Genomic DNA, 27,271 nt, shown 5'->3' with positions numbered 1-27,271 from the left:
TATGGGGAAATTACAAAGAAGTGGTCTGACTGGATTTGTTGTTTTTCTTTACATTTTTCTTTTTACTTCTTTTATCTATCTGAAGACTTTGTTTGTCAGAGGTTTTTCTCCCTTTGCATTCTGCATGCCACACCTTTGCATTCCCTAGAAATCACACAGGCCAAATATTGAAAAGCACTACAGTAAAATATTTCATATAAAATTCTGTTGTTCACTTTACAAGAAAAAATAGTGTGAGTGGCATTACATTTATGTAATCTTTTTAATTTCTGTCTTCCTAGTTTCTTAGTGGTAGGTATGTTTTTTAATATTAAATTCACAAACTAAAGATGAAAATGAGCTCCTCTAGATTTTAAAATTAGTACATGATTTTTTAATTCGCTGTTTATAGATTTTTAAAATATGATAATGACCTCACTAATACTGACCTAATGTTTCATCTTATGAAACGCTCCAATTTTAAAGCCTACATAATATTTTATCTCATTGACCTTGTAGGCGTCTATCTCAAGATCAGTCCCTATGCCACTGTCAAATATTTCCGTGCCAAAATCAACTGTTTCACGTGTGCCGTGCAATGTAGAAGGAATAAGCCCTGAATTAGAAAAAGTATTCATTAAAGAAACCAGTGGAAAAGAAGAAGTATCCAAGGTAAGGTTTAAGTTTTGAGGGTATTTTTACATTTTTAATGGTCAGAATTTAGTAACATGTTGTGAGAACCTTCTAAATGACTGAAGCAACGTAGCTTTACGTCTAGGCTTGTCTTGAAAATTTTCTGTTAACTTTTTCTATGGAAAAATTGAGGTTTTGGCTAAGTAGTTTTTTTGTGAAAAATATCTGCTTTCCACAGAAAATTTCAGTTTAATCAAAAACCCAAATATTTCAGCTGAAACCTACATATTTCCATTTCACACTGCTGTGGTACTTCATGAGAGTTGTAGTTCAATTGCCTTTATGTCCTCATTCTCCTTTGGGGGCCTGGCTCCTGAACTGGACTTCATCTCCTTGGTGTTTCTCCTGTCCTCATCAAGAGGGGAGACTGTGTGGTGGACCATGAGAGATGTAGACCAGCTAGAGATACTGCTTATAGAAGAGAATGGGAGTAAACTGCAAATACAAGGAGCGTACCACGGCAGCATTTCAGAATTGAATTATTTCTGTTGAAGGAAAAATATTTCAGTTTTGGTTCTCCGGGGGAGAAAAATATTTTCTGACTGGCTCTAGTCATGACAAAATTTAGTACAGTAAAAGCTTGTGTTATCTGGCACATTACCAACCTGAAAGCTATAGAAACTGGCATTTCAGGGTGCCAGATCTGTGCAGCAGTCACCTTGGGCGGCTCCCCGCAATCGACGACATGTCCCTGCTGCTCCTAGGCAAAGGAACAGCCATGGGAGCTCCGTGTGCTGCACCTGCCCCACCCCAAGTGCTGGCCCCACAGCTCCCATTGGCCGGGGACCGTGCCTGTGGTCAGAGGCAGCAGCACGTAGCCATGTCTCTGCCTAGGAGCAGCAGGGACATGTTGCCACTTTCAGGGAGCCGCCTGAGGTGAGTGCTGCCCGGATCCGGCACCACGAAACCCCTCCCACAACCCAGCCCCCTGCCCTGAGCCCCCTATTGCACCCAAACTCACTCCCAGAGCCTGCACCCTTTCCAGCACCCCAACTCCCAGCTCTGAGCCCCCTCCCGCACCCAAACTCCATCCCTCTTAGTTAACTGGAATTTTTGACTTATCAGCACCCCTCATTCACCCAAGATGCCAGATAACAAAGCTTTTATCTGGTTTTGCAAAAGGTCATACAGTAGCTTTACGTACATGAGTTTTGAGCTGCCAAAACCTGGTATTTATGGTACTTCGTTATGGGTATAAACACAAAGTAGTTCAGTAACTCCTCGCTTAACATTCCTGAAAAATGCGACTTTAGGTGAAACGATGTTAAGTGAATCCAATTTCCCCATAAGAATTAACATAAATAGGCAGGGTTAGGTTCCAGAGAAATTTTTTTCACCAGACAAGACTATATTTTATGTACACACAAAGTATAGGTTTTAGACAAATAATTTATGACTGTACACAGCAATGATGATTGTAAAGCTTGGTTGATGTGGTGAAGTAAGAGGGTGGGATATTTTCCAGGGAATGCCTTGCTGCTAAATGATGAACTAGAACAACTGAGCCCTCAAGGGTTAACACCTTGTTGTTAGTGTAGTCTTACACTCTTCAGGCAGCACAAATGGAGGGAGGGGAGACAGCATGGCAGACACACACACACACACACACACTCTCTCTCTCACTCTCACAGAGAGTGTGAGAGAGAAATAGAGATGCGCATTGCCCCTTTAAGTATGCTGACTCCCCTCTAAGTATATTGCCTTTTTAAGTAGATCAGCAAATTGAGACAGCCCCTGCTGCCAGCATGCTCCCTCTGTCCTGAGCCCTGTCTTGTCCCCCCTCCCCGGTCTGTGGAAATGGGGTAAGCGAGGGGCAGGAGCAGGGGGGGAAGGGGACACCCTGACATTAGCCCTCCTCTCTCCTCCCCCCCCCCCCACACACACATTAGCCCTCCTCTCTCCTCCCCCCTCCCTCCCCCCCAACACAAACACACACCAAGCAGGAGGCTCCCGGGAGCAGCTCCAAGGCAGAGGGCGGGAGCAGCTCCAAGGCAGAGGGCAGGAGCAGCACATGGCAGTGAGGGGAAGGACAGCTGAACTGCCAGTTGATAACCTGCTGGGCAGCTGCCGCACAAGGAACTTAGGGTCCATCCTGATTCCAAGCCTTCACTAGCTAGCTCCAATGGGCTGCTCTTTCTGCAAACAGTGGACAAAGCAGGAGGCTGCCAAACAACGTTATAAGGGAGCATTGCGCAACTTTAAACAAGCATGTTCCCTAATTGATCAGCAGCGTAACAACGAAACAACGTTAACCGGGATGACTTTAAGTGAGGAGTTACTGTCAAGCAATCCTGCCTTCTCCAGAGGGTTATTCAAGGCTGTGCATATATTTTGCATTAAATCTGGTCTTCCAAGGCTCACGTTTTCTATTTAGAAGTGGTCAATATTTTGACAGCATTAAAAAAAATAGCAAAAATAATACACATATTGTCTTAGTGTTATCTCCTAAAGTGTATATTACTGTGCCACTGCTGATGTCACTCTGGTTAGAGTTATGATCTGTTAAAGTTAGAGGTCATTAATGTATTTACCAGACAAATTGATTTTCTTGGACTCTAACATCTTATTACTGTACATGTTGGGCTCTACACTGTAAGTTGCTTGAATATTCTGCCTCTGATCCAGCAAAGCAGTTAAGCACATAAATGTTTGCTCAATTGGGGACAGAGAACTCAGCAGTGACCCTCTCTTCCAAAGGCCTTTGGCAGATCTAGGGTTTCTTTTTGTGTCCCAAGAATCATAAGTTAGAAATATGACCTATTAGGTCTAGTACAGCCTTTTGCCAGTGGAGATTTGTTTAGTATTGCACAAGACACTTTCTTGTGCTTTGTAAAGTCTAATTTAAAATGTCCCACGAGACAGAACCTCTATCACTTTCATGCAGATATTACTCCACAGCTTAATAGGTCTCACTGTTGGGAAGTTTTTACTAATATAAATACGTAGTGTATATTTTCCTCTTCATTTTATCCCATTTCTTCTAGTTTTACCCTTTTATATTATCTTAACTCTTCTTCCTCTTCATTTATGGACTTCAAAGTAATCATTTAAAATAATAGCCTTGACTGCCTTTGGGAGAAGTTGGTCTACTGGCTTATTATGCTATTTTAAGAACGTAGGTGGACAAATATTTCTAGAATATTATCTTCACTCCACTGTCCAGTATAGTTATCTAGTCAAGGAATGCATATTTAACTCTTAATATTTGCTTGTATGTCAATCCCTCCAGCTCCTAATACATTTTGTTGCTGTACTGTGAACCTCTTCCAATTTGTCAATATCTTTCTTGTAATGAAGGTACTAAAACCAAACAAAATATTGTAAGTGCAGTTGCACCAGAGCCATATTGAGGGTGATTATTATTTTCTTGCTCCACAGCAATCTGTATTTGCTGCTCAGAATTGCATTGTTCCTTTTGTCTGCAATAATGCATTGCAAATTCATGTCCACGTGGTTGTCCGTTATCATTCCTAAGTTTATATGAGCATTACTGCCTTCAAGAATTCTCTCTTCTGTTGAATAACTATATTTTGGATTTTTTTCCCTTAAATGTTATAAAATGCATTTTATTTTTGGCAGTTGCAGATTTTTTATGAGTCCCCTTGTATTATTTTTATCATTTTTCCCCATCTGCTCCCAATTTATCTGTGAATTTTGTCAACAAGCTCTTTATTCTGTTTTTTTAGATCATTAATGAACTTTAAATAAGACTGGGTACAGTGTAGGACCAAATTAAGCCCTGGGGTACATGAATGCAGCTGCATTGACTTCAACTGAATTACCCTTACATCAGAGCTGAAATTTAACCCACAGATTCAGCTGGTAATCTATTAAACTTCTCCCCCAATTTTATACTTTAACATTTATCATAATATTCTATTTACAGTCTTGCAGAAAGCTTTTTCAATCCACATAAATCTTCACATGAATCAGTCTGAATTAATTAAAACTTGTGTTTGCAGGACATGCTTTACTAGCACACAAATATAGTGTTTCCTGCTTTCCTTTTGCTAACTTAATTTTGTAAGCATATTTTTAAAAAATGAACAGTTATGTTAGTTTGCAAGATATATTCTGCTTCACCACATACTGCTTATTGCTCTTGAGTCTCTAGAAGCTAGAAATATTTTTTTTCTTATTTATTCCACTTTTTTTTGCTAGGGATAGAAGTTAGACTTAAAGGATAGTAATTGCTAGAATATTCTCACTATGTATTTATACTTCTCAAAAATAATTGTTAAAGGCACAGTAACTTTATTAGCTAATTCCCTTACTGTTCTAGTTGAATATAGTTTGGATGGCTAACTTGTATATTTTCAGATATTCCCTTTCCTTCTATTTAGTAATGTGTATATTTTAAAGATCTTCCTCTTTGCTTAAATATACTTACTCTTCCTTTTTTCTTGTTAAAAACAGTTAAATATTAGCCATTTCTGAGTCCTTGTTAATATTATCCCATCCTTATTTATTAATGGACTTAATTTCTTTCTACCACTGCTTCCTTTCTGAATGCACATATGAAAGCCCTCTGTATACCTCTTAGCTGCTGTTGGTTCTCTTCCCCCGCCCCCTTTTGGCTAACACTAACCAATTCTCCTTTTTGCTGTCTATTTTGCCAGCAAGCTTTAGTTGTTTTCTTCTTTGGTTGCTCTCCCTTTCCATTTATAGTATGAACTATGATCAGTTTCCTCCTGAAGCCATGTGTATGGATTTTGGAGACTGGATTTTGTCCTCTTAGTCTGCAGTAGATCTACAATACAGTGTGTTTGTGGTGGCTGGAGTGGAGTATTGAATTTCATTTAGATGGAAAGCATGATCAACCTCTCATGTTTGATGTATGGAAAATCAAGGTGTCCAGTTACAGGGCATTTTTCTACTTGTTCAACCAATAGACAAGTGCCAGTAGCTGGACATTGTTTTTCTGTACATTAAGTATAAATGAACATATCTGATCCAAAACCTTTATATAAAGTTTTTTAAATTAGAACATTTTAGCTGTATAAAGATGTGACACTATATTTAAAAAAAAAAAAAAAAGCCATCCTAGAAAAGATTAGCCTTTTTAAATGTTCACTTTAACCATGTATTTTGTTTAATTCCTAATACTTGTGGAACAAGAGAGTAAACTAATTTATGTGTGTCCCTCTGTCCAAAGATTCAATCCTGTATTAAGATATGACTGTTTTCTAATCTCCATAAGTGTGAAAGATCCTTGCAGTATCCCTTCATCTCCTGTTTGAATATCCACTGGTTTCATTTATTCTTATTCCAAGGCATTCTTGGAATGCACTGTAGAGTTTTGCTTTCACTGGTCTTGACTATGTCTGCTTCTACTACAATGTTGCTCAGCTTCACTGCTATTATAAAGGGCAAAGGCAATTTGTATCTTATCTCTGCCTTTGTTATGTTCCAGCCTGGATGGTGGTTTTAAATAGAAAAAGTTCTAACTTTGAGACTGAAATATTTATTTCCTAAACAGCTATAAGATATGTGGAAATTAGATCTCTTGTGCCTATTATAGGTACACTGTATCTCAGTAACATTACTAATGCTCAGAATGTAAGTGGTTTCCGTCTACCACTGAGGCCTGGTCTGCACTGCGCCTCTTGTTCCGGTGGAGTACAAGAGTTGATGGGAGAGCGCTCGGCGGTCAATTTATCACGTCTAGACTAGATGCGATAAATCGACCCCTGCTGGATCCATCGCTACCAGTCAATCCTGCGGGTAATGTAGACAAGCCCTGAGTGTAGTTTATTGGTGAATTTTAATGGAGTACCTTGAGAAGGGTATGCTGCTGTCAGATTGGCCATGTCTTTATCTCTGCTTAAGGGACTTTTTGCAAGAAAGAGAGGGAGACAAATAGCTGTCAATGTCATGCCATTTTCTGGGCTCAGTTAGCATTCTGTCAACATACAAAAGACTAACACACATGACTTGATTCTCTTACCAAAAGCACTCACAATACAGAAAATTTCATTTAATTTTCCATGAATTTATCATTATAAGACGTTAAAGCAGCTGTTGTGAATTAATTACTTCATTTCTTCAGTTTAAAATTGTGAAGATCTCAATTTTTTACATACTCCATAAACTGTAGATATGGCTCATGGAAAGTAATTTTGAAACATTGATTTAAGTTGTTAAAAGCCATTCAGGCTCTTTAAAATATTTTGATTTTTATTTGCTGGAATTTAAAAACTTTGCACAAGAAACAACATTAAAGTGAAAGTTTACAGTTAGTATTTTTACAGGTTTTTTTAAATTGCATTCCTCAGTACAGTAAAGAGGCTTGGATTTTATATGAAGGGGAAGTAGAATTCTGCAGAAGAAAAGTAGTCTCTGAAATATCTATGGGAATTTTCTAAGTAGTGAACACCATTACATAAAACTTACATAGAATGGTGTCTGTCTGTCTAGAGAATGAAAACTTCTATTTTCAGTAATCTTAGCTTCATGGCAAGGTGAAATATTTTGTATGTGATACACTTCCTGACTGCACAGTGGCATTTTTGCCCCTCAAAATTTAAATATTTAAAACTACTGACTGGTTAAAGGTTTCAGAGTAGCAGCCGTGTTAGTCTGTATTCGCAAAAAGAAAAGGAGTACTTGTGGCACCAAAGAAGACTAACAAATTTATTTGAGCATAAGCTTTCGTGAGCTACAGCTCACTGAATGCATCCGATGAAGTGAGCTGTAGCTCACGAAAGCTTATGCTCAAATAAATTTGTTAGTCTCCTTTGGTGCCACAAGTACTCCTTTTCTTTTTGGCTTATTAAAGCTGTTCCTGTTTGAGGTCTGATTTTTTTTTTCCTTTTTACATACTTAATCTTCTTTATAGTGAAATCTAATTCCTGATTAGTGATAAATGTTCATCTTTAGAGGAGTAAAATGAAATTATATTTTCTCTATAATTCACAGAACAATTGATTATTGTTGCTAAATGAAGTATCTACATTTGGTCTGATAACAATCATTATAAGGAAAATATGTTCTGATTGGGCCCTGAAGGTGTTCGTTTCTTGTGTTCAGACATCATGCCATGGCATGCTGTGTTGGACGTTTACCAAGCACTTATTGTTGGTGAAAGTTTGACCATTTATGTTTAGAGTTTTCTTTCCTGAGAAGTAGTGTACCATATATATAACACAGTTTCAGTTAACAGTCTCAATTTCATATGATTTGATGGCAGCTTTCTTTTTTCCATTCAAGATGGCATATGAAAAGAAAAGTGAAATTAAAGCTATGTAGTCATAATTTTTACCCATGTTATCAGTAGCTTTAGTAAGTTTTTACTGTGAAATATTTAGTCTATATAGTATTGCATACAAAAAATACGTTGAAAGAACATTATTAAGGTTATGAAGTGAAAGCATTCAGATGTTAGGACATGCTAGAATTAATGCTGTCTGAGCCACAGAGCTCCTATGCGGTGCTAAGCAAGTCACTTGTTCAAAGTAAAAGTCCGCCGAATTTTTTAACAAGGGCAAAACAATGTATTTCCCCTAGCCTCATTCTCAGAAATGGCTGAACCGTTTTGTCTAAAATAAAATTTTAAAAAATCTTTCCTAGTCCTCGCCTAAATGAGAATACAATTGGTATGTTTATTTATTGCTTTTATTTGTTCTCCCGCTCCTGTTTTTAAGTGCAATATAATTCGGATTTGTAGAGCCCTGCGCGGATACACAAATGTGTATCTGCATCCAATCCACGGTCCGCAAAAATTATCTCTGGATTTGAAGGGCTCTACACTGAGGGCCTGCCTGAGGCTCCGAGGCATCCCCCCCCGCCAGAGCCTGGTCGGAGAGAGATACATAAGCAGCTGTGGGGAGCCCGTGCGGAGTTGTGGACCCTCCACCTGCCCTCGGCTGGGCGGGGAGCGGTGACACGGCCAGGGGCTGCTCTCAGTCCCTCTCCCCACACCGCAGGCAGGTGGAGGGTCCACCATGGCTCCTTGGCTGGGCGCCACGCCTCCCTGGGGGAGGGGAGACCTTTGGAGCTGCCTGTGGGCTGCTCAGGTCCGCCTACCCTGGGCAGGGGGCCTGAGCATCCCCCTACCAAATGTCACAGGTTTCCAGCCCCCCCCCCCCCCCACCCAGTATCCCTTACCACCCAGGGCAGGTGGAGAGACCCAGGGTCCCCACAGCTGCCAGCACTGCTCTCCTGGACCCAGCTCTGGCAGAGGGGCAGCTCTGAGCTGCAACCTGGCCACGGTAAGAGCTAGGCAGGCAGCTGTGCGGTGGCAGACCCTCCACCTGCCCTGGGCAAGGAGCCCGAGCAGCCCTGGCCCGTGTCCTGCCCTCCAGCCCCTCCACACACCCAGTGTCCCTGCTCCCCAGCCCCTCTGCCCAGGGAAGGTGGAGAGACCCAGGCTCTTCACAGCTGCCTGTGCAGCTCTCCGTGACCCAGCTCTGGCTGGGGGCGGGGAGTGTGTGGATCCTCCACCTGCCCTGGGTTTGGGGCCCAAGCAGCCCCCTCCCCCGCCCACACAGTGTCCCTGTCCCCTCCACCCACTCCTATCCCCCCCCCCCCCCCCCCCGCAGATATAAAGCAGATACCCTGAGCTTTGCAGGGCTCTACAGATTTGACAGGGGATGTTGAGAGAACACTGTTCTCAAAGACAAAACTATATACTCAGGCAGGGAAAGAATAGCAAATAGGTGGAGTACACCAACCTGGTTTGTCACTATCACCAAAAGGGGAGTGGGCAGGAGAGGCTTAAACAGTGGATCAGAGAATGGTACACCACAGTTGAAAAAATCATATATTTTTTTAAACTAGGCATGTAACATACTATTATATTTTCATCTTTCATTGTACTCTCACCAAAACTAGCTACACCAAAGCATAAAATCCTATCAATTGGAGATCTTTGTTAAGGCGGTTTTTTTTCTTTTTGTAACAATAGTAACTTATTGGAAATTACACTAATGTAGTTATCTCTGTTAAACAAAACTGAGAAGTTAAGCTAGGGGTGGCCAACCTGTGGCTCCAGAGCCACATGTGGCTCCTTGCATAAGCATCAACTCCGGGACTGGAGCTACAGGCGCCAACTTTCCAAAGTGCCGGGGAAGGGGGTGGGGGGGAAATGTGTGCTCACTTCTTAACCCCTGACTCTGCCACAGGCCCTGCCCCTGCTTCACCTCTTCTCCCAAGGCCCCTGCTCCTTCCTGCCCCCTTCTCTGAGCCTGCCACGCCCTCGCTCCTCCCCCTCCCCCAAGAGCCTCCTGCATGCCACAGGAGGCATGGGGAATGAGGGAGAGGCGCTGATCAGCAGGGTTGCTGGAAGGCACGGGGGGCTGCTGATGTATTACTGTGGCTCTTTGGCAATGTACATGGGTAAATTCTGGCTCCTTCTCAGGCACAGGTTGGCCACCCCTAAGTTAAGCAGTTATTTAACATTTTGTATTGTTGCTTTTAAAAATACTTTTGTATTTATTTAAGCAGAATAAATCTTAGCACACTAGAATAAACTGAAATGCATCCAGTCCTGAAACTTGTATGAGAAATACAGTTGCAGCTGCAGTTGCCCTACAGCAAAAGGGTTAATGTGTATTTTATGATTCTTTCCTTTTTAAATAACATGCTTGGTTTAGAACAGATCTTTTGTAGTCAAGACCTGAGTCTTCAGTGGGAGCTTTGCAGGCTGAAGGCTTTTAGAATCAGCCCTTCCTATATAATCTAAGCGTTGTTTCTGTTGCAGCCTTTGGATATTCCTGATGGTCGAAGAGCACCCTTGCCTGCTCATTATCGTAGCAGTAGCACGCGTAGCATTGATACACAGACTCCCTCTGTCCAAGAGCGCAGCAGCAGCTGCAGCAGCCACTCACCATGTGTCTCTCCCTTTTGCCCTCCGGAATCTCAGGATGGGAGTCCTTGCTCAACAGAAGATTTGCTATATGACCGTGATAAAGGTGAGAGTTGAACCATCCATTTGAGCATACTGGGATAGCATGTGGTGTCCTGCATTTACTACTACCTTCATTTTACTCATTACATCAATTTTTTTTATGTTTTGTTTAGTTGTTGTAGTGGGATTGCGGACGAGGATTCATCTTAAAATTGGTTTTGTTTGTGAACATATGTTTTCCCCTCTTGTTTGTGAAATTTCACAAACATCTTCCATAAATATGTCAGAGGAGCACAGCAGAGTAAGAAGTGCGTATGAAGGGTATAGCATGAAGAATGCAGAAAGCAACAAATATATGTTCCAAAAAAGTGTTTTATAAAGGAGTATGTAGAATCTGTTCATCATGTGAGTGGGTTACTTGCTGATCAAAATGGTGAATCTGAATGTTTACGAACCTTGTTCAAAATATGATTTTGCATTTTTCTAACTTTATATTTGTAACTATCCAGTGGGAAGCAACAGTTAATAGTGGGAACTTGCTGATGAATTTGTATTTAGCTGCATTGCATAACTGAATAGGATTTCTGAATGACTTCTTAGTTAAATTTTACATTAAAACCACTGTCAATATCTTTCACTTTTCTCTGTCGAGGTTTTAAATGGGAATGGAACTTGGTAGGGTTCCAATATTTGAAAGAGTTAACAGATAAATTATGTAATACACAAAGATGTAAGTAGCAATACTGTACACTGCAGTATCATTAGCCTTTGTAGTAGTAGCAATACACATGTTGGAGAGAAAATGTCTTGTGTGAATGGGGAATCCCAGCATTCATAAACTTCATTTCCAGTACCTACAGAATGACAGAATAGTTGTTTTAATTTCAGTTAAAAATCTAATTTGTTTTGTGACTGGCCAGATTAATTTTCCTTTTATTATTCTTTTTGGGTTTTTTTGTTTCCAGGGTTATGCTTTTAGTAGTTTGTCTTTTGTTTCCTGATCACCTACTACTTCTACAGATTGGAATTTTTTCTCAGAGTAGGAGTTGGTTCACTAAACAGGAGATCTGTTGCATATATGGTACCATTGTTTTGTCAATTTAAAATATTGCTGTAAACCTGAGTAAAAATTGTAAAATGCCCCTATTTTACTGACCAAAGACAGATCGTTTGATCGGGAATTTTAATTTTCTTTTTCTTTTTAGAGGTAACCTGTTCTTGATGCATTATTTCAATAGCTATGAATTGTTTAGGAATGTTGTCCAAAGTAATATAATGTTACTCCTTTTCAGTCCGTTCTTGCTATAGGTTTAAAATAAAAAACAAAACTTATTTCAGTTAGCTATAAGTAAGAATTGTTCTTCTTCGAGTGCTTGTTCACGTCCATTCCACGTTAGGCGTGCACGTGTCATGTGCATGAGCATTGGAAACTTTTTCCCTTAGCGGCTCCCAGCGGGGCCCCTGAGTGGTGCCACTGCACCATGCATATATACCCCTGCCACCTGACCCCCTCCAATTCCTTCTTACCATCCGTGGCAGCGTTGGAACAACCTCTCTCTCTCTCTCTCTTGGATGAGAGCAGTCCCTTAGCTTTTCTCATAGATAGCTGTTATCAGTTAGTTAGCGTAACTTGGTTGTGGACACTTAAGTGATTAGGTGCTTGGAGGCTTCCAGCACCTGCTGTGGGGCATGCCACAGGCCCACGGGTTTAAGGCTTGTGCCACGTGCCGCAAGCCTATGCCAATTAGTGACCCCCACGGCTCGTGTCCACATTGCCTGGGGGAAGAACATCAAACTGAGCGGTGTAAGATTTGCAAGGCGTTCAAGCCAAGAACAAAGAAAGAAAGAGTCTTTCATTTAAAGCAGTTGTTGATGGAAGCCGCATTGCAACCACTGGGCCCGGAGCGCCCGACGCCAACTCCGGCTTCCTCGGTGCATAGTGCGTCAGAGCCGTCGGGAGACCCGGTACTGGCTAAACACCGAAAGCTATCGGCCCCAGAGCACCAGACTAGGCCCGGGCACCGCTCGTCCTCCCTGGTGCAGCCCACAGTGCAGCCAAAAGGAAGGCACAGATGTTCCCCGCATCGGAGGCCGGCGCCTTCCAAGACCCCAAGCACTTATAAGAGTGGGAAGGTCGCTGTACCGGCGCTGGCACCAGTGGCTTCAGCACTACAAGTCCCACCGAGCCCAGGCCTAAGTGAGCTCAGTGCAGACAATGGGCTTGAGGACTTAATGGATCAGCCCTCCACGCCTGGCACCTTTGAAGCGGCAAAGGACCTCATTGAACTGTCGGTGACGAGCCGCCTCCCATACAGGGAGAATCCTCTGGCACCCATGTCATGGGTGCCGTCAAGGGGTAAGCCGGCAATGCTGCGCCATTCGAGGACACCGTCCCAGCATCGCTCCCAGAGTTGGTCCGGGTCGAGCTCCGTGTCTGCAGACTCCCAGTTACCCGTGACTCAGAAGGAAGTCGCGGTACAGGGAGTGGGGTCGGCGCGAGGAAGTAACAGAAGAGGCACGACGCTCTCTGGCACCAATTAGAGACCGGCACCAGGAGGAGTCAAGACAGCCCTCTCCAGAGGACTCCTGCAGACACCGATCCCAGTCCTGAGGGCACCAGTCCTGGTCCTGGGGATATCAGTACCGGTCTTGCTCCCATTCCATTAGGAGCCGCTTGTTGACCTCCTGCCAGCACAGATCGTTGGCACCGCCGTGGCCTTCGCAGTCAGCATCACTGCAGTCCGGCACCGACTCCAGCCATAACAGTTACTCGCACCGTGCTCTGGACAGCAAGGACCCTCAAACAGGGTGGAACCCCCAGTGGGGGCTGCCAGGTCATTGGCCCTTCTAGACTCATTGGGCCTATCAACGGCGCCAAGGGGCCCCATCTAGGGCGAGCTACTTGGTGCAGCAGTCCCCTTCCCCGCACCGATGGCACTGGAAGCTACAGTATCCAGGCCTCCAGCATCTCCCCAGGATAAACCGGAGAGACCAGCATCGAGGTCTCCTGCCTCAGGCTGAGCCGGAGGCCCTTCCCATGGAAGAAGGGGAGTGGGAGGACCAGCCAGAGGGGGGTGAGCAGCTGCTAACCTCCTCGTCCCCCCCAGATGAGGCAGTGGCGGGAACAGCAGTGTCCAGCCCTCCACCCATTAGACCACAGAGCCCACCAGGAGCTACTACGTGGGGTTGCCCAGTATTTGGGGTTGCAGGCCGAGGAGACAGTTGAGCAGGAGGACCCCATCTTGGACATTTTGAGCCCCGAAGGTCCATCTAGACTAGTGCTCCCGCTCATTAAGACCATCCAATCGAATTATAAGACTATATGGCAGACCCTGGCCTCCAGCGCTCCAACGGTCAAAGGTGTGGAGCGCAAGTACTTTGCCCCGTCAAAGGGCTACGAATTCTTGTTCTGCCACCCAAGTCCGTGCTCCATGGTTGTCTTGGCGGTGAACGAAACGGAGCGCCATGGACAACAGGCCCCGGCACCTAAGGCCAAGGAGGCAAAACGTCTGGTCCTTTTTGTCAGAAAGGTGTACTTGTCAGGGGGCCTTCAGTTGAGGATCACTAACCAGCAGGCCATCCTCAACAGGCATAATTTTAACTCCTGGGCAGCGGTGGGGAAGCTTAAGGACAACCTGCTGCAAGGTTCCCAACAGGAGTTTATGGCCCTGGTGGACGAGGGCAAGGTAGTCACTAAGACCTCTCTCCAGGTCTCCCTGGATTCAGCAGTCGCGGTGGCCAGAACAATTGTGTCAGGGGTGGTCATGAGGCGCTCGATGTGGCTGCAGGAGTCAGGCCTGCCGCCTGAGGTCTAGAGTATGCTTCAGGACCTCCCCTTTGAAGGATCCGGGCTCTTTTCGGACTAGACAGACGCGAGGCTGCATAGCCTCAAGGACTTGAGGGCTACACGTAAGTCACTGGGTATGCATGCCCCGGTGACGCAGAGGAAGCCCTTTAAGCCGCAGCCTCCCCCTCAGCGCCAGTACCAGCCTCGTCATAGGCATGAACCTTACCGTAGGCGAGGCAGGGATAACAGGCGACGGCGCGGTAACAATTATGCGCCGGGTCAGAACCACGGTCAGCACAAATCCCAGCCAGGCACTAAGCCAGGCTTTTGAAGGTGCGCTTCAGGACTGCATACCAGACCAGTCACCAGATCTGTCCCCTTGTTTCCTGAACCGCCTGGCCCGTTTCTCCCGTGCATGGTCCAGCATTACATTGGGACCTTACGTTGGGTCTTACACACGGTACGGAATGGGTACTCGCTGCAATTCTCTTCCTTCCTTCCCTCCCTCCCACCCCCCTTCCCCATCCCTCTTCAGGGACCCCTCTCATGAGCATCTCCTAGAGAACAAGGTTCGCTCGCTGCTGGGGGTGGTAGAGGCGGTGCCGCATGGCCTAAGGGGGAAAGGTTTCTACTCCTGGTACTTCCTCATCCCCAAGGCCAAAGGGGACCTTCGTCCCATTTTAGACCTGCGTGGGCTCAACAAGTTCCTGGTCAAGGCCCGGTTCCGCATGATCTCTCTGGGCACCATCATCCCTTCCCTGGATCTGGGAGGCTGGTACGCTGCCCTCGACAGGAAGGACATGTACTTTCATATCGCCATCCACCCAGCACATTGGCGGTTCCTGCACTTCACCGTGGGCCAAGGACATTACCAGTTTGCAGTTCTCCCGTTCAGTCTATCTGCGGCGCCACGGGTGTTCACGAAATGCATGGTGGTGGTGGCGGCCTTCTTACAGAGGCAGAGGGTCCGGGTTTACCCGTACCTCGACGACTGGCTCCTGACGGGTCGATCCAAAGCAGAAGTGTGGGGCCATGTGGAGGTGACCCTGAGATTGTTCCGCAAGCTGGGACTCCTGATCAACATCCCCAAGTCCACTCTCAAGCCCATGCAGAATGTGGAATTCATAGGGGCGGTCCTGGACGCAGATCAGGCCAGGGCAAGCCTTCCAGTATCTCAATTCCAGGCTATCAAGCAAGCGGTGGCCTCCCTGTGGCTGCTGGGCCACATAGCAGCATGCACGCATGTGGTCAGGCATGCCAGACTGAGACTCAGGGCTCTGCAGGCATGGTTCGCTCAGGCGTACTGCCCAGGCAGGGACCCCTGGACTTGGTAGTGACAGCCCCAAGGGGCATGCTGGACTCCCTGCTGTGGTGGCAGTCCCAGCCTGTGGTTTACGGAGGCATCCCCTTTGCCACCCCACAACCGGACCTGATGCTGGTAACAGACGCATCAGACCACGGATGGGGGGCTTACCTGGGGGACCTCAGGACTCGGGGCTTGTGGTCTGGACCAGAGCAGTCACTCCATATCAATGTGAAGGAGCTCCGGGCGGTTTGTCTAGCCTGCCAGACCTTTCGCACCATTCTGAGTGGTCACAGCGTGACAGTTCTGACAAACTGCCATGTTCTGTATAAACAAGCAGGGCGGGACCTGTTCCTCGCCGCTTTGTCGTGAGGCTCTCCTCCTCTGGGACTTTTGTATAGCCCATGCCATTCATCTCAAGGCGTCGTATCTCCCAGGGGTGCGAAACAAGCAGGCGGGCTACCCGAGCAGGTCGTATCGCATACACGAGTGGACGCTCAGAGTGGACATCGTGCTTTCGTTCTTCCGCAGGTGGGGGTTTCCCCGGGTAGACCTGTTTGCCACCAGGGCCAACGCCTAGTGCCTGCGGTTCTGCTCGTTCCAGGGCCACAGCCCAGGCTCAGTCGCAGACGTGTTTGCGATCCCGTGGGGAGGGGGCTTGACGTATGCTTTTCCCCCGCTCCCCATGGTACACAAGGTCCTGCTCAAGGTATGCAGGGACAGGGTGGCGGTGGTCCTCATCACCCTGGCATGGCCCCGCCATCACTGGTACACAACGCTCCTAGAGCTGTTGGTGGAGGCCCTGGTAGTCCTTCCCCTACATCAGGACCTCATCACGCAGGACGGCGGGCAGCTTCTCCACCCCGACCTGCAATCACTACACTTGATGGCATGGAAGTTCTGTGGCTAAACGCCTTGGAGAGCCATGCTCCCTTCCTGTGCAGCAGATTCTGCTTGGCAGTAGGAAGCTCTCTACCAGGGCTACCTATGTGGCCAAGTGGAAAAGGTTCTCGTGTTGGTGTAAGCTCCAATGGGTGCGGCCGTGCCAGGCCCCGGTGCAAGCCATACTCGAGTACCTCCTGCACCTCAAGCAGCAGGGGCTGGCCCTGTCCTCACTCAGAGTGCACCTGGCAGCCATTTCTACCTTCCATCCGGGGTTTTCGGGGGGCTCGTTGTTTTGCCACCCAGTGGTGGGACGGTTCCTTAAAGGATTGGAGAGGATGTTTCTGTACTCACGCCCCCCAGTCCCTCCTTGGAACCTTAACTTTGTCCTCTCTAAGCTCATGGGATCCCTGTTCGAGCCCCTCACTACCTTCTGCCTCCTCCACCATTATCTCAGCCAGAAGGGTGTCTGAGCTGAGGGCTCTCATCTCTGAGCCACTGTATACAGTGTTTCACAAGGATAAGGTGCAGCTCTGACCGCACCCCAGGTTCCTCCCTAAGGTGGTCTCGCAATTCCATTTGGGCCAGGACATTTGTCTGCTGGTGTTTTTCCCAAAACCCCATACGAACCCAAGTCACTGCAGCCTACACACCCTGGATGTCTGTCAAGCGCTGGCGTTCTATTTGGAGCGCACCAAGCCCTTTCGTAAATCCGCGCAGCTGTTCGTGGCCGTAGCCGAGAGGATGAAAGTCCTCCCAGTGTCGGCGCAGCGAATCTCATCTTGGATTACAAGCTGCATCCGAGCGTGCTATGAGCTCGCAGGTGTTTTGGCCCCAGCAGTCACAGCCCACTCGACTAGGGCGCAAGCGACTTCCACAGCTTTCCTGGCACAGGTCCCAGTCCAGGAGATCTGCAGAGCAGCCACCTGGTCCTAGGTGCACACCTTCATGACCCACTACGTGGTCAACCAGCAGGCCAGAGGGGACGCAGCAGTTGGCAGATCAGTTGTTCCAGGACTCCTAACCCTCTACCAGAGGTAAGCTTGTGATTCACCTAATGTGGAATGGACGCGAACAAGTACTCGAAGAACAAAAAATGGTTACTTACCTTCTCGTAACTGTTGTTCTTCGAGATGTGTTGTTCACGTCCATTCCACCACCCACCCTCCTACCCCTCTGTCGGAGTCACGGGCAAGAAGGAACTGGAGGGGGTTGGGTGGCAGAGGTATATCTGCACGGCGCAGTGGCGCCACTCAGGGGCCCCGCCAGCCCGACGGGAGCCACTAAGGGAAAAAGTTTCCGACGCTCGTGCACGCAACGTGTGCACACCTAATGTGGAATGGACGTGAACAACACATCTCGAAGAACAACAGTTACGAGAAAGTAAGTAACCGTTTTTTAACTCAAGAAAATGTCAGTTTGAGAACAGTTTCCCTTACAGCATTAACAAATTTAGGCTTCTGTCTAAACATTGATTTTTAGTGAGATAACTAACATGTTTACAGTTGGCACCTTAGAGACTAACCAATTTATTTGAGCATAAGCTTTCGTGAGCTACAGCTCACTTCATCGGGTGCATACTGTGGAAAGTATAGAAGATCTTTTTATACACACAAAGCATGAAAAAATGGGTGTTTACCACTACAAAAGGTTTTCTCTCCCCCCACCCCACTCTCCTGCTGGTAATAGCTTATCTAAAGTGATCACTCTCCTTATAATGTGTATTATAATCAAGGTGGGCCATTTCCAGCACAAATCCAGGGATTAACAAGAACGTCTGGGGGAGGGGGGGAGGAAAAAACAAGGGGAAATAGGTTACCTTGCATAATGACTTAGCCACTCCCAGTCTCTCTTCAAGCCTAAGTTAATTGTATCCAATTTGCAAATGAATTCCAATTCAACAGTCTCTCGCTGGAGTCTGGTTTTGAAGTTTTTTGGTTGTAATATCGCAACTTTCATGTCTGTAATCGCGTGACCAGAGAGATTGAAGTGTTCTCCAACTGGTTTATGAATGTTACAATTCTTGACATCTGATTTGTGTCCATTTATTCTTTTACGTAGAGACTGTCCAGTTTGACCAACGTACATGGCAGAGGGGCGTTGCTGGCACATGATGGCATATATCACATTGGTGGATGTGCAGGTGAACGAGCCTCTGATAGTGTGGCTGATGTTATTAGGCCCTGTGATGGTGTCCCCTGAATAGATATGTGGGCACAGTTGGCAACGGGCTTTGTTGCAAGGATAGGTTCCTGGGTTAGTGGTTCTGTTGTGTGGTATGTGGTTGCTGGTGAGTATTTGCTTCAGGCTGGGGGGCTGTCTGTAGACAAGGGCTGGTCTGTCTCCCAAGATTTGTGAGAGAGTTGGGTCATCCTTCAGGATAGGCTGTAGGTCCTTAATAATGCGTTGGGGGGGTTTTAGTTGGGGGCTGAAGGTGACGGCTAGTGGCGTTCTGTTATTTTCTTTGTTAGGCCTGTCCTGTAGTAAGTGACTTCTGGGAACTTTGTGACTTTGTCCTTACCCATAACTATTTTACATTTGGGGACAATGTATACCTTCAAATCAGCAGCACTGCTATGGGTACCCGCATGGCCCCACAGTATGCCAACATTTTTATGGCTGACTTAGAACAACGCTTTCTCAGCTCTCGTCCCCTAACGCCCATACTCTGCTTGCGCTATATTGGTGACATCTTCATCATCTGGACCCTGGAAAAGAAGCCCTTGAGGAATTCCACCATGATTTCAACAATTTCCATCCCACCATCAACCTCAGCCTGGTCCAGTCCACACAAGAGATCCACTTCCTGGACACTACAGTGCTAATAAACGATGGTCACATAAACACCACCCTATACCGGAAACCTACTGACGGCTATTCCTACCTACATGCCTCCAGCTTTCACCCTGACCACACCACACAATCCATCGTCTACAGCCAAGCTCTGCGATACAACCGCATTTGCTGCAACCCCTCAGACAGAGACAGACACCTACAAGATCTCTATCAAGCATTCTTACAACTACAATACCCACCTGCGGAAGTGAAGAAACAGATTGATAGAGCCAGAAGAGTTCCCAGAAGTCACCTACTACAGGACAGGCCTAACAAAGAAAATAACAGAACACCACTAGCCGTCACCTTCAGCCCCCAACTAAAACCCCTCCAACGCATTATTAAGGATCTACAACCTATCCTGAAGGATGACCCAACACTCTCACAAATCTTGGGAGACAGACCAGCCCTTGCCTACAGACAGCCCCCCAGCCTGAAGCAAATACTCACCAGCAACCACATACCACACAACAGAACCACTAACCCGGGAACCTATCCTTGCAACAAAGCCCGTTGCCAACTGTGCCCACATCTATTCAGAGGACACCATCACAGGGCCTAATAACATCAGCCACACTATCAGAGGCTCGTTCACCTGCACATCCACCAATGTGATATATGCCATCATGTGCCAGCAACGCCCCTCTGCCATGTACGTTGGTCAAACTGGACAGTCTCTACGTAAAAGAATAAATGGACACAAATCAGATGTCAAGAATTATAACATTCATAAACCAGTTGGAGAACACTTCAATCTCTCTGGTCACGCGATTACAGACATGAAAGTTGCGATATTACAACCAAAAAACTTCAAAACCAGACTCCAGCGAGAGACTGTTGAATTGGAATTCATTTGCAAATTGGATACAATTAACTTAGGTTACCTTGCATAATGACTTAGCCACTCCCAGTCTCTATTCAAGCCTATTTCCCCTTGTTTTTTCCTACCCCGTCCCCCCCCCCCCCCCCGGCGTTCTTGTTAAACCCTGGATTTGTGCTGGAAATGGCCCAACTTGATTATCATACACATTGTAAGGAGAGTGATCACTTTAGATAAGCTATTACCAGCAGGAGAGTGGGGTGGGGGGAGAGAAAACCTTTTGTAGTGGTAAACACCCATTTTTTCATGCTTTGTGTGTATAAAAAGATCTTCTATACTTTCCACAGTATGCATCCGATGAAGTGAGCTGTAGCTCACGAAAGCTTATGCTCAAATAAATTGGTTAGTCTCTAAGGTCACAAGTACTCCTTTTCTTTTTGCAAATACAGACTAACACGGCTGTTACTCTGAAACATGTTTACAATTAAGCACATGCATAAATGTTTGTAGAAGTACTAAAAATGTCTAAATTGCTCTGATGTGTATGTGTTTGGAAGAATCATCAACTAGCCTAAGAGCTTTAGCATGAGGTCTGTGTAGACCTGTTTAAGAGCAACTTTGGATGTCACTCCTGGGATGAAGTTTTAGCATTTTCACAAATCTGATATGTGGATTTTGGGCAATACTGTTTGCCAATTGAATGGCTCAATGGCTTCTGGGTTACTAATTGAAGTCTAAATGGGCTAAAGAGACAGACTACATTGTTGGTGGGAGGACAGCAAGTGTCTGTGAAAGGGTCAAGCAATGGATTCCACTGAGATAATTTGTATTCAAATTTCTGAATTTCTGAATGTCTTAGTTACAAAAAGAAAATGAGTTTTTACTTAAGATTTTGGAATTGATTCACTAGTGTGCTAAAGACAGCACGATGCTGAGTGGTGCAGTTAAGGTTTTACACTCTTTCCTATGTATATTCTCTGCTGATTTTTTTAATACACCTTTTAGTATTATATAATCTGGATAGAATAAAATTCTTTTTATGGGGAATACTGACTGTTCTTGGTCCTGAAGAATGTTACCTGTCTGTCTTTAATTCAGGAAGAAGGGGAATTAATTGTAGAACTGTTTATCATCTAGAAAAGATCAGATTCACATAAGTCTTGATACAATGTGGGAGTTGGCCTGACTCCAAAATCAGCAGAGACCAGGAGGGCAAAAATAGATAACCCTTTTCAGTTTATCTGCAAGTTCTGTGTTGCTTTGTCCAGGTCAAATCACTAAATAGACTGCCACCATCAAAAACATTCACAGTTTAAGAAAATTAGTCAACTCAAAACACATACACTAAAAAGCAAAGAAATTGATTCAATTTTTAGTTAGGAATGCACAAATCTAAACTTGACAACAAGTGAAATGAGTATAAACATTCTAAAGGAAAATCTTTTATTTGTGTGGAAGTATAATACAATGGGTGGGATTTTTTTAAAATATTTTTAAGAATGTGGACTTTTAAGATTTTTGTTTTAAAGTTATATGTCTTGGATATCTTCTGGTTAGAAAATGAAGACTAGAACTGAAGTATTAAGTTTCAAATTTGAATTGCTTTTCACATGTCAGGTCTTCTATTTTTTGAGGAAGTTGACAGTTACTTACTTTTGCTACTGAGTTTCAAAAGTAGCAGTGGCATTTGCTCTGTACATGGATCTTAGGATTGGCTGTAATACTAGGTTTTTATTGATTGTCAGCCTTATTGTATGTGAACGTAGCATCAGTGACAAACATGCTAGTTTGTAAAGTTTATAAAGTCAGTAATATTTTTATTGTACCAGGCATGCGGATATGACAAAATAGCTTAATTATTATTCTGAAAATACTAAGACAAAGGTTTTATATTTAATCAATATGAAAATTAAGCTTCCTCTATTTGCCACACTCTACTTTTGACATTCTTACGTGAGGACACGTAAACAAGAAAAACAACTGTAGCATGTGTTGGGAAACCTAAGCAGTTAGCGCTGATTTAGAAGTGATACTGTAGCCAGAAATAGGCCTTTGACCCTCAGTTCAGTATAGTAGTGTGGGAATAGGACTGGTTCAGGAAGAAAGGGATATCTGTTCTGGATAGAAGCATCAGACTAAATTGATTAAAATTAGCTGCTTCTTTCCCTTCCCCGCACCAAAAAAAGTTAAATCACAGCACAACCAAGGCTATGGGGTTTTTTTTAAGTAAATTTATAACCAGTTTCTGTAGACATCGTTTAGTAACTCTGTGGCATTGCTAATTAACAGCATTAATTGTTGACTCTAGAAAAATGGATGCAGTGACTTTCACAATTTCAGATTCAAGGGTTCTTACGTGATATTAAAATTCAACTGTCTGATGAACAACGTATGTCCTTCTTTGCAGTCAGACATTTTAAGATTTGAAAAGCTTGCTACTACATGCAAACAAAATGTAGGTATTTTAAATCCCAGATGATGTATTCTGTTTCTTCCCCGATTTGGGCCTCGTTTTCCCTTCCAGTTAAAAAACTTAATGATATTTTTGAATAATAAATCAAAACAGCATTAAACTGCTCCCGAATGTTTTTCTGAATAGAAAATGAAAGTTAATAGTTAGAGCCACATGAGCAGTAAGGGGAGCAAACCCGCTGTCCAGACACAGCACGGATTTACATTTCTAAAGCATCTTTTCTTTCTTGTGTAAAGCTGTGCTTTGGCCACAGGCCCTCATTTGCTGCTCTTTGAACCAGATTAGCTGTTTAGATTACATTTCTATAAGTATCTACTTAATCTAATGAATTTTTCAATAGAAAATGAAAGTTAACTCGGGTTAGGGGAACCATAACAGTTTCTGCAATGGGAAAGTGATTCTGAACAGCATTGGTGAGAGCATGTGAGGAGAAAATTTCATTGCATTAAGGCTACCAACTCTACAACGTTTGCATTATTGGGATGCAGATCTGTGACACTGGTGTGACTCTAGTGCACCTAGAATTAACTTTTGAGACCCTGTCTTCTGGAGAAATATTTGAGCTCTCTAAACCTATCCTGTTAAAATTATAATGTAGAATGTGGTTTCTCATTGGGGAGTCAACCAGTCGAAGAGTTGGTTAAAGTTTTTTTTTGTATGTAGATTACCTCCATAATGGTCCCTTGCCTAGCAATCTAGCATAGTAACTCTTAAATTGCTAAATACTTGATATGCTGCAGTTCCTCTAGGATTTATTTTAGCAACATTTGTGTTAGAATCATAGAATATCAAGGTTGGAAGGGACCTCAAGAGGTCATCTAGTCCAACCCCCTGCTCAAAGCAGGACCAATCCCCAATTTTTGCCCCAGATCCCTAAATGGCCCCCTCAAGGATTGAACTCACAACCCTGGGTTTAGCAGGCCAATGCTCAAACCACTGAGCTATCCCTCCCCCCGAGAAGAGTTTTGGAGAAGAGTAATACTGAGGTAATTCTAGTCTCATGGAGAGAGGAGAAGAAAAGATAATGATGAGTATGCAGAAAGTAGGACAGGATAATTTTATACCTGGGGCAGGAGAGGTAAATTAGACAAAAACAATCCTAATGTATAAACAGCCTGCTTTAAAATATATTTTATATCGGGAAAAATACCTTTACAATGTATTACCTTTTCTTGAATGATTTAATGATAAGTATTCACTTTTAAGTACTACTTGTAGGCCGCAGAATGGTGCTGTAAACTGGGTGCCCCAAGCAACATGCTGATAGAGGTGCCATCTTTTCAGTGAAACATAAAAATGAACTCCTGTGCATTTACTAAAAGTCCCATTGCATTTTCACAAAGACAGTGTTCTGGCTAAATTCCAGTTTGAGTAACTATATTCTGTCCACCTGGATTCTATATTCTGCACCCAAGGTTTCAATTTTCTATAGTATTCTGATAAACCTCCTGGGCTAAATCTTTTTAGTGTTCTGTACATTATTACTTAGTTTGTGTATTCCGTCCCAGTATTAGCTGCACTTCAGTGATGGCTGTTCAAAGGACTCCTTTATATATGGAGCTGTATCCTTCAATCCTGTCTTGGCCAAAACTCCCATTTAATTCTCTTTTAGTGGGAGTTTTGGCTAAATAAGGACTGCAGGATCTGGCTCATGGTTTGTAAAGTTTTATAAAGTGCATGGAGAGACTAGAAGCAGAAAGGCACTTTTCTGTATAAATAGAGAATGCCATTTGTTTTTAAATTGGAAAGACTTTTTTAATCTATCAAAACAAAGAGTAATCCTGAGGGTCATTAGCAGAGTTTCTCTTTTCCTTTTTTTTTGTTTTTCAGTTGTCCATCTGCCACTCAAAATTTGCAGGTTATCTCTTACATATGTCCCTTTTGTGTAAGTACTGTCACAGGACAGTATTGTGGTTGCTGAAACATATCTAGAGATTAAAAAACATTTCATTACATATGTGATCTGTGTGTGGTTATTAGTGAAAATAATCATATTGTTTAATAGTATACGATTTAACTAAATTTGGCAAACATTTTCTAAAGCATAAAACAGCATTCAAAATATCCAAATTTTAAGTTTACAGTTGTATAACTTGGAACTCCTGCCAGACAAAATTGTTTGCCAAGGCAATCTTCATTGTAGTAATACTGAAAAAACTGGACTTAAATGTTACATCTTACTGTTTCCTATTAATCTTCTATCACTGCCGCCTTAACGAAATGTGATTCATTCATTTACTAAAATTGTAGGCTTTTAACTGCCAACACTGCAGGTTCAGCCCAATACATCAAAAAATTAAGCAGTGTTCACCATTCTTCATGTAACTTCATCAGCAGTAAGTCTTCTAGTTTTGGAATTGTAACTGACAGTGTTGTTGATACTGTTCCAAGGAGAGCAGAATGGAGCTTGCTCTTCTGTGGCATTGTTGGCTTTGCAGCACTGACAATATTAAAAACTAGTGTCAATAAACTAAGCATATGTGACTCAAAACATGGGAAAGAAACAAAAATACATCTAAACCATATTTTGCAGCAGCAAAGTCAGTGTTGACAACTAACAGTCATGTGAAAAATGGAGGGGAAATATGATTGAAACTTTATCAACCACCATGCAAGCTATTTAGTGGTGGTTAAACATTTTAGAAATTTCAAAAAGTTATCAGTGTTACACATGCTTGATGATACAAAGGCAGAGCAGCCATTCAGAATAGCTAAGAAGTGACATTAGGAATCTGGAACCTTGAGCTGGTTAAGATCCGATACAGAGGTACAGTATGCTTCTTTTGTTGATGTATGCTTGTAGAGCACACCCCATTAGCTGTTGAATGGAGATAAAATAATGACTTCTTTGAAGGAAAGCATGCATCCCTGCTTCCCAAAGGGATGGTGTTTGGGAAGAAATATTTGCAGGATTATTAAAATACACATTATTAATTTTTTTAATATTAGAATTACAGTTGATGTTTCTGAACGTATTACTACTTCAGTAAAAACTTTACCATATGAGATTCTGGAACTACTGAAGACCAGTTTAAGAAACTGTAAAGACTGTCCTTCCTGCTTTAAATAATGGTATAATTACAGGCTTGTGATTTTTGTTTCCACAGCCCTGAAAAGAAACCTTTTAAGGTTTTATGAAATGAAGCACAAAGCATATACTGTGTGATTCACTTCATAAGCAAATGTATTCTTCAGACATCAAAATCACATATTCTGTCCAAAATGAAAGGCTTGCTATTCTATAAGTAACACACATACACCACCCCGACACACACACACACCCATTAGCGTGTGAATCATCCCTCTACTTTGTATCTGCCCTTAAATTGGTAAAAGTGTATTAATATCTACTTACTTACTTACTTTGTCCTATAACAGTTTCAAGCAAACAAATCCAAACATGCTAAAAACTTGATCAGTGGATGAGCTGGCTAAACAGGATTGTAGATCTTCTTAAAATTGACAAAATTCTGAATTCAGCTGTTATCTCTGTTAGGGTTATGTCTACAGTTTTCCATTGATTGGTGCAGTGAACAATAATAATCTCATTTCCAAACAGATTTTAGGTGGAAACCTGGATCTTCAATTTTAAATGCTAGAAGAGGAGAAATGAACACAGGATTATATTCGATCACCCACATTTCAGTCTACTCTTCCTGTTCTGAGTTCAACATATGATCTTTATATATGGAGTCAGCCATGTTAGCAAAGTATTGGATAGATTCTAAAAGGATCTTGACACTGTCAACTTGACAAATCATACTGCTGTTTGGAAGCTTGTTACTTATCTTGTTACAGGTAACACCTAATATCCTGTAACTAAGAGGTCCATTCTGACTGATGAGGGAGAAACAGTGAAACAGGCTGTGCAGAAGTACTGTTAAGAAAGTAAATAAACTGGAGGGGAAAAAAGTCCTCAAATCAGTTGCAGTACTGTTCAAAGGAAGTGTGGCTAAGTTGGTAGTGTCCCTTAAAATTGAAATAGTGATTTATCAAAACACCTAACATTTAAATTCAGTATCTTATATTTATGAGCAATGATTATATCGGAACTTCTGCAGACTCTTTTGTGGGTTCTCAAAGTGGACTTAAAATGGATTCACTGAGTCTCTGCATGGGATATGGGGAGTCTGTGCTAGTGGATCACAGTGCAAGATTGTGGCCTCAGTTAGTAGATTTTTCCTTGTTGTTTCTGCTGGCCTTTCATACAATAGGGGAAAATAAAACATTCAAAAATAGGAAAATGTGTACGTGAACCCACAGAAATTGTCTGGGGAGCTCAGGTACAGAAATGGAAATTACTCTTAGGATGGGATTCGCAAGGAGGATTTCGGTGCCCTTCAGCCTATCGAAATTCAAAACCTTGAGGTAGGTGCCCAGGCTGTCTGTACAATGTGTGAGGAGAGCAAGATGCCATAAAAGGGGAATTACAAAGGCCAGTGTGCTGAGTGGGGAGCTGCCTAAACTAGCCAGTGGGAACTGCTGAAGAGAAGGGTCTGGCCTACGCTCTTCCCCTCCCAGGAAGGGGTTAGATGCCTATCTCTGGGCCAGAGGAAAGCATCTTCTTTCACTTGGGATTCACAGCCATGAACCCTCTCCTGGAGTTCAGTGCCAAAGCCAGGTTAGTGTTTTGTCTTCAAAATTGGTTGTGG

General features: G+C 43.7%; 1 protein-coding gene across 4 annotated transcripts in view; it reads left to right on the top strand.

Annotated features, from left to right (window-relative positions):
- Window positions 1–27,271, top strand: part of GLCCI1 (glucocorticoid induced 1) — a 109,554-nt gene that overhangs the window by 76,545 nt on the left and 5,738 nt on the right. For all 4 annotated transcript variants that reach the window (XM_074945858.1, XM_074945856.1, XM_074945860.1 and 1 more), the window contains exons 5-6: window positions 499–651; window positions 10,373–10,583. In XM_074945858.1, coding sequence (XP_074801959.1) covers window positions 499–651; window positions 10,373–10,583 — 364 coding nt within the window. The remainder of the gene's footprint in view (window positions 1–498; window positions 652–10,372; window positions 10,584–27,271) is intronic.

This window comes from Natator depressus, chromosome 2 (assembly GCF_965152275.1).
Source record: "Natator depressus isolate rNatDep1 chromosome 2, rNatDep2.hap1, whole genome shotgun sequence".
NCBI lineage: Eukaryota > Metazoa > Chordata > Testudines > Cheloniidae > Natator > Natator depressus.
Note: the sequence above shows the minus strand (reverse complement) of the source record. Positions and strands in the feature narration are given on the sequence as shown.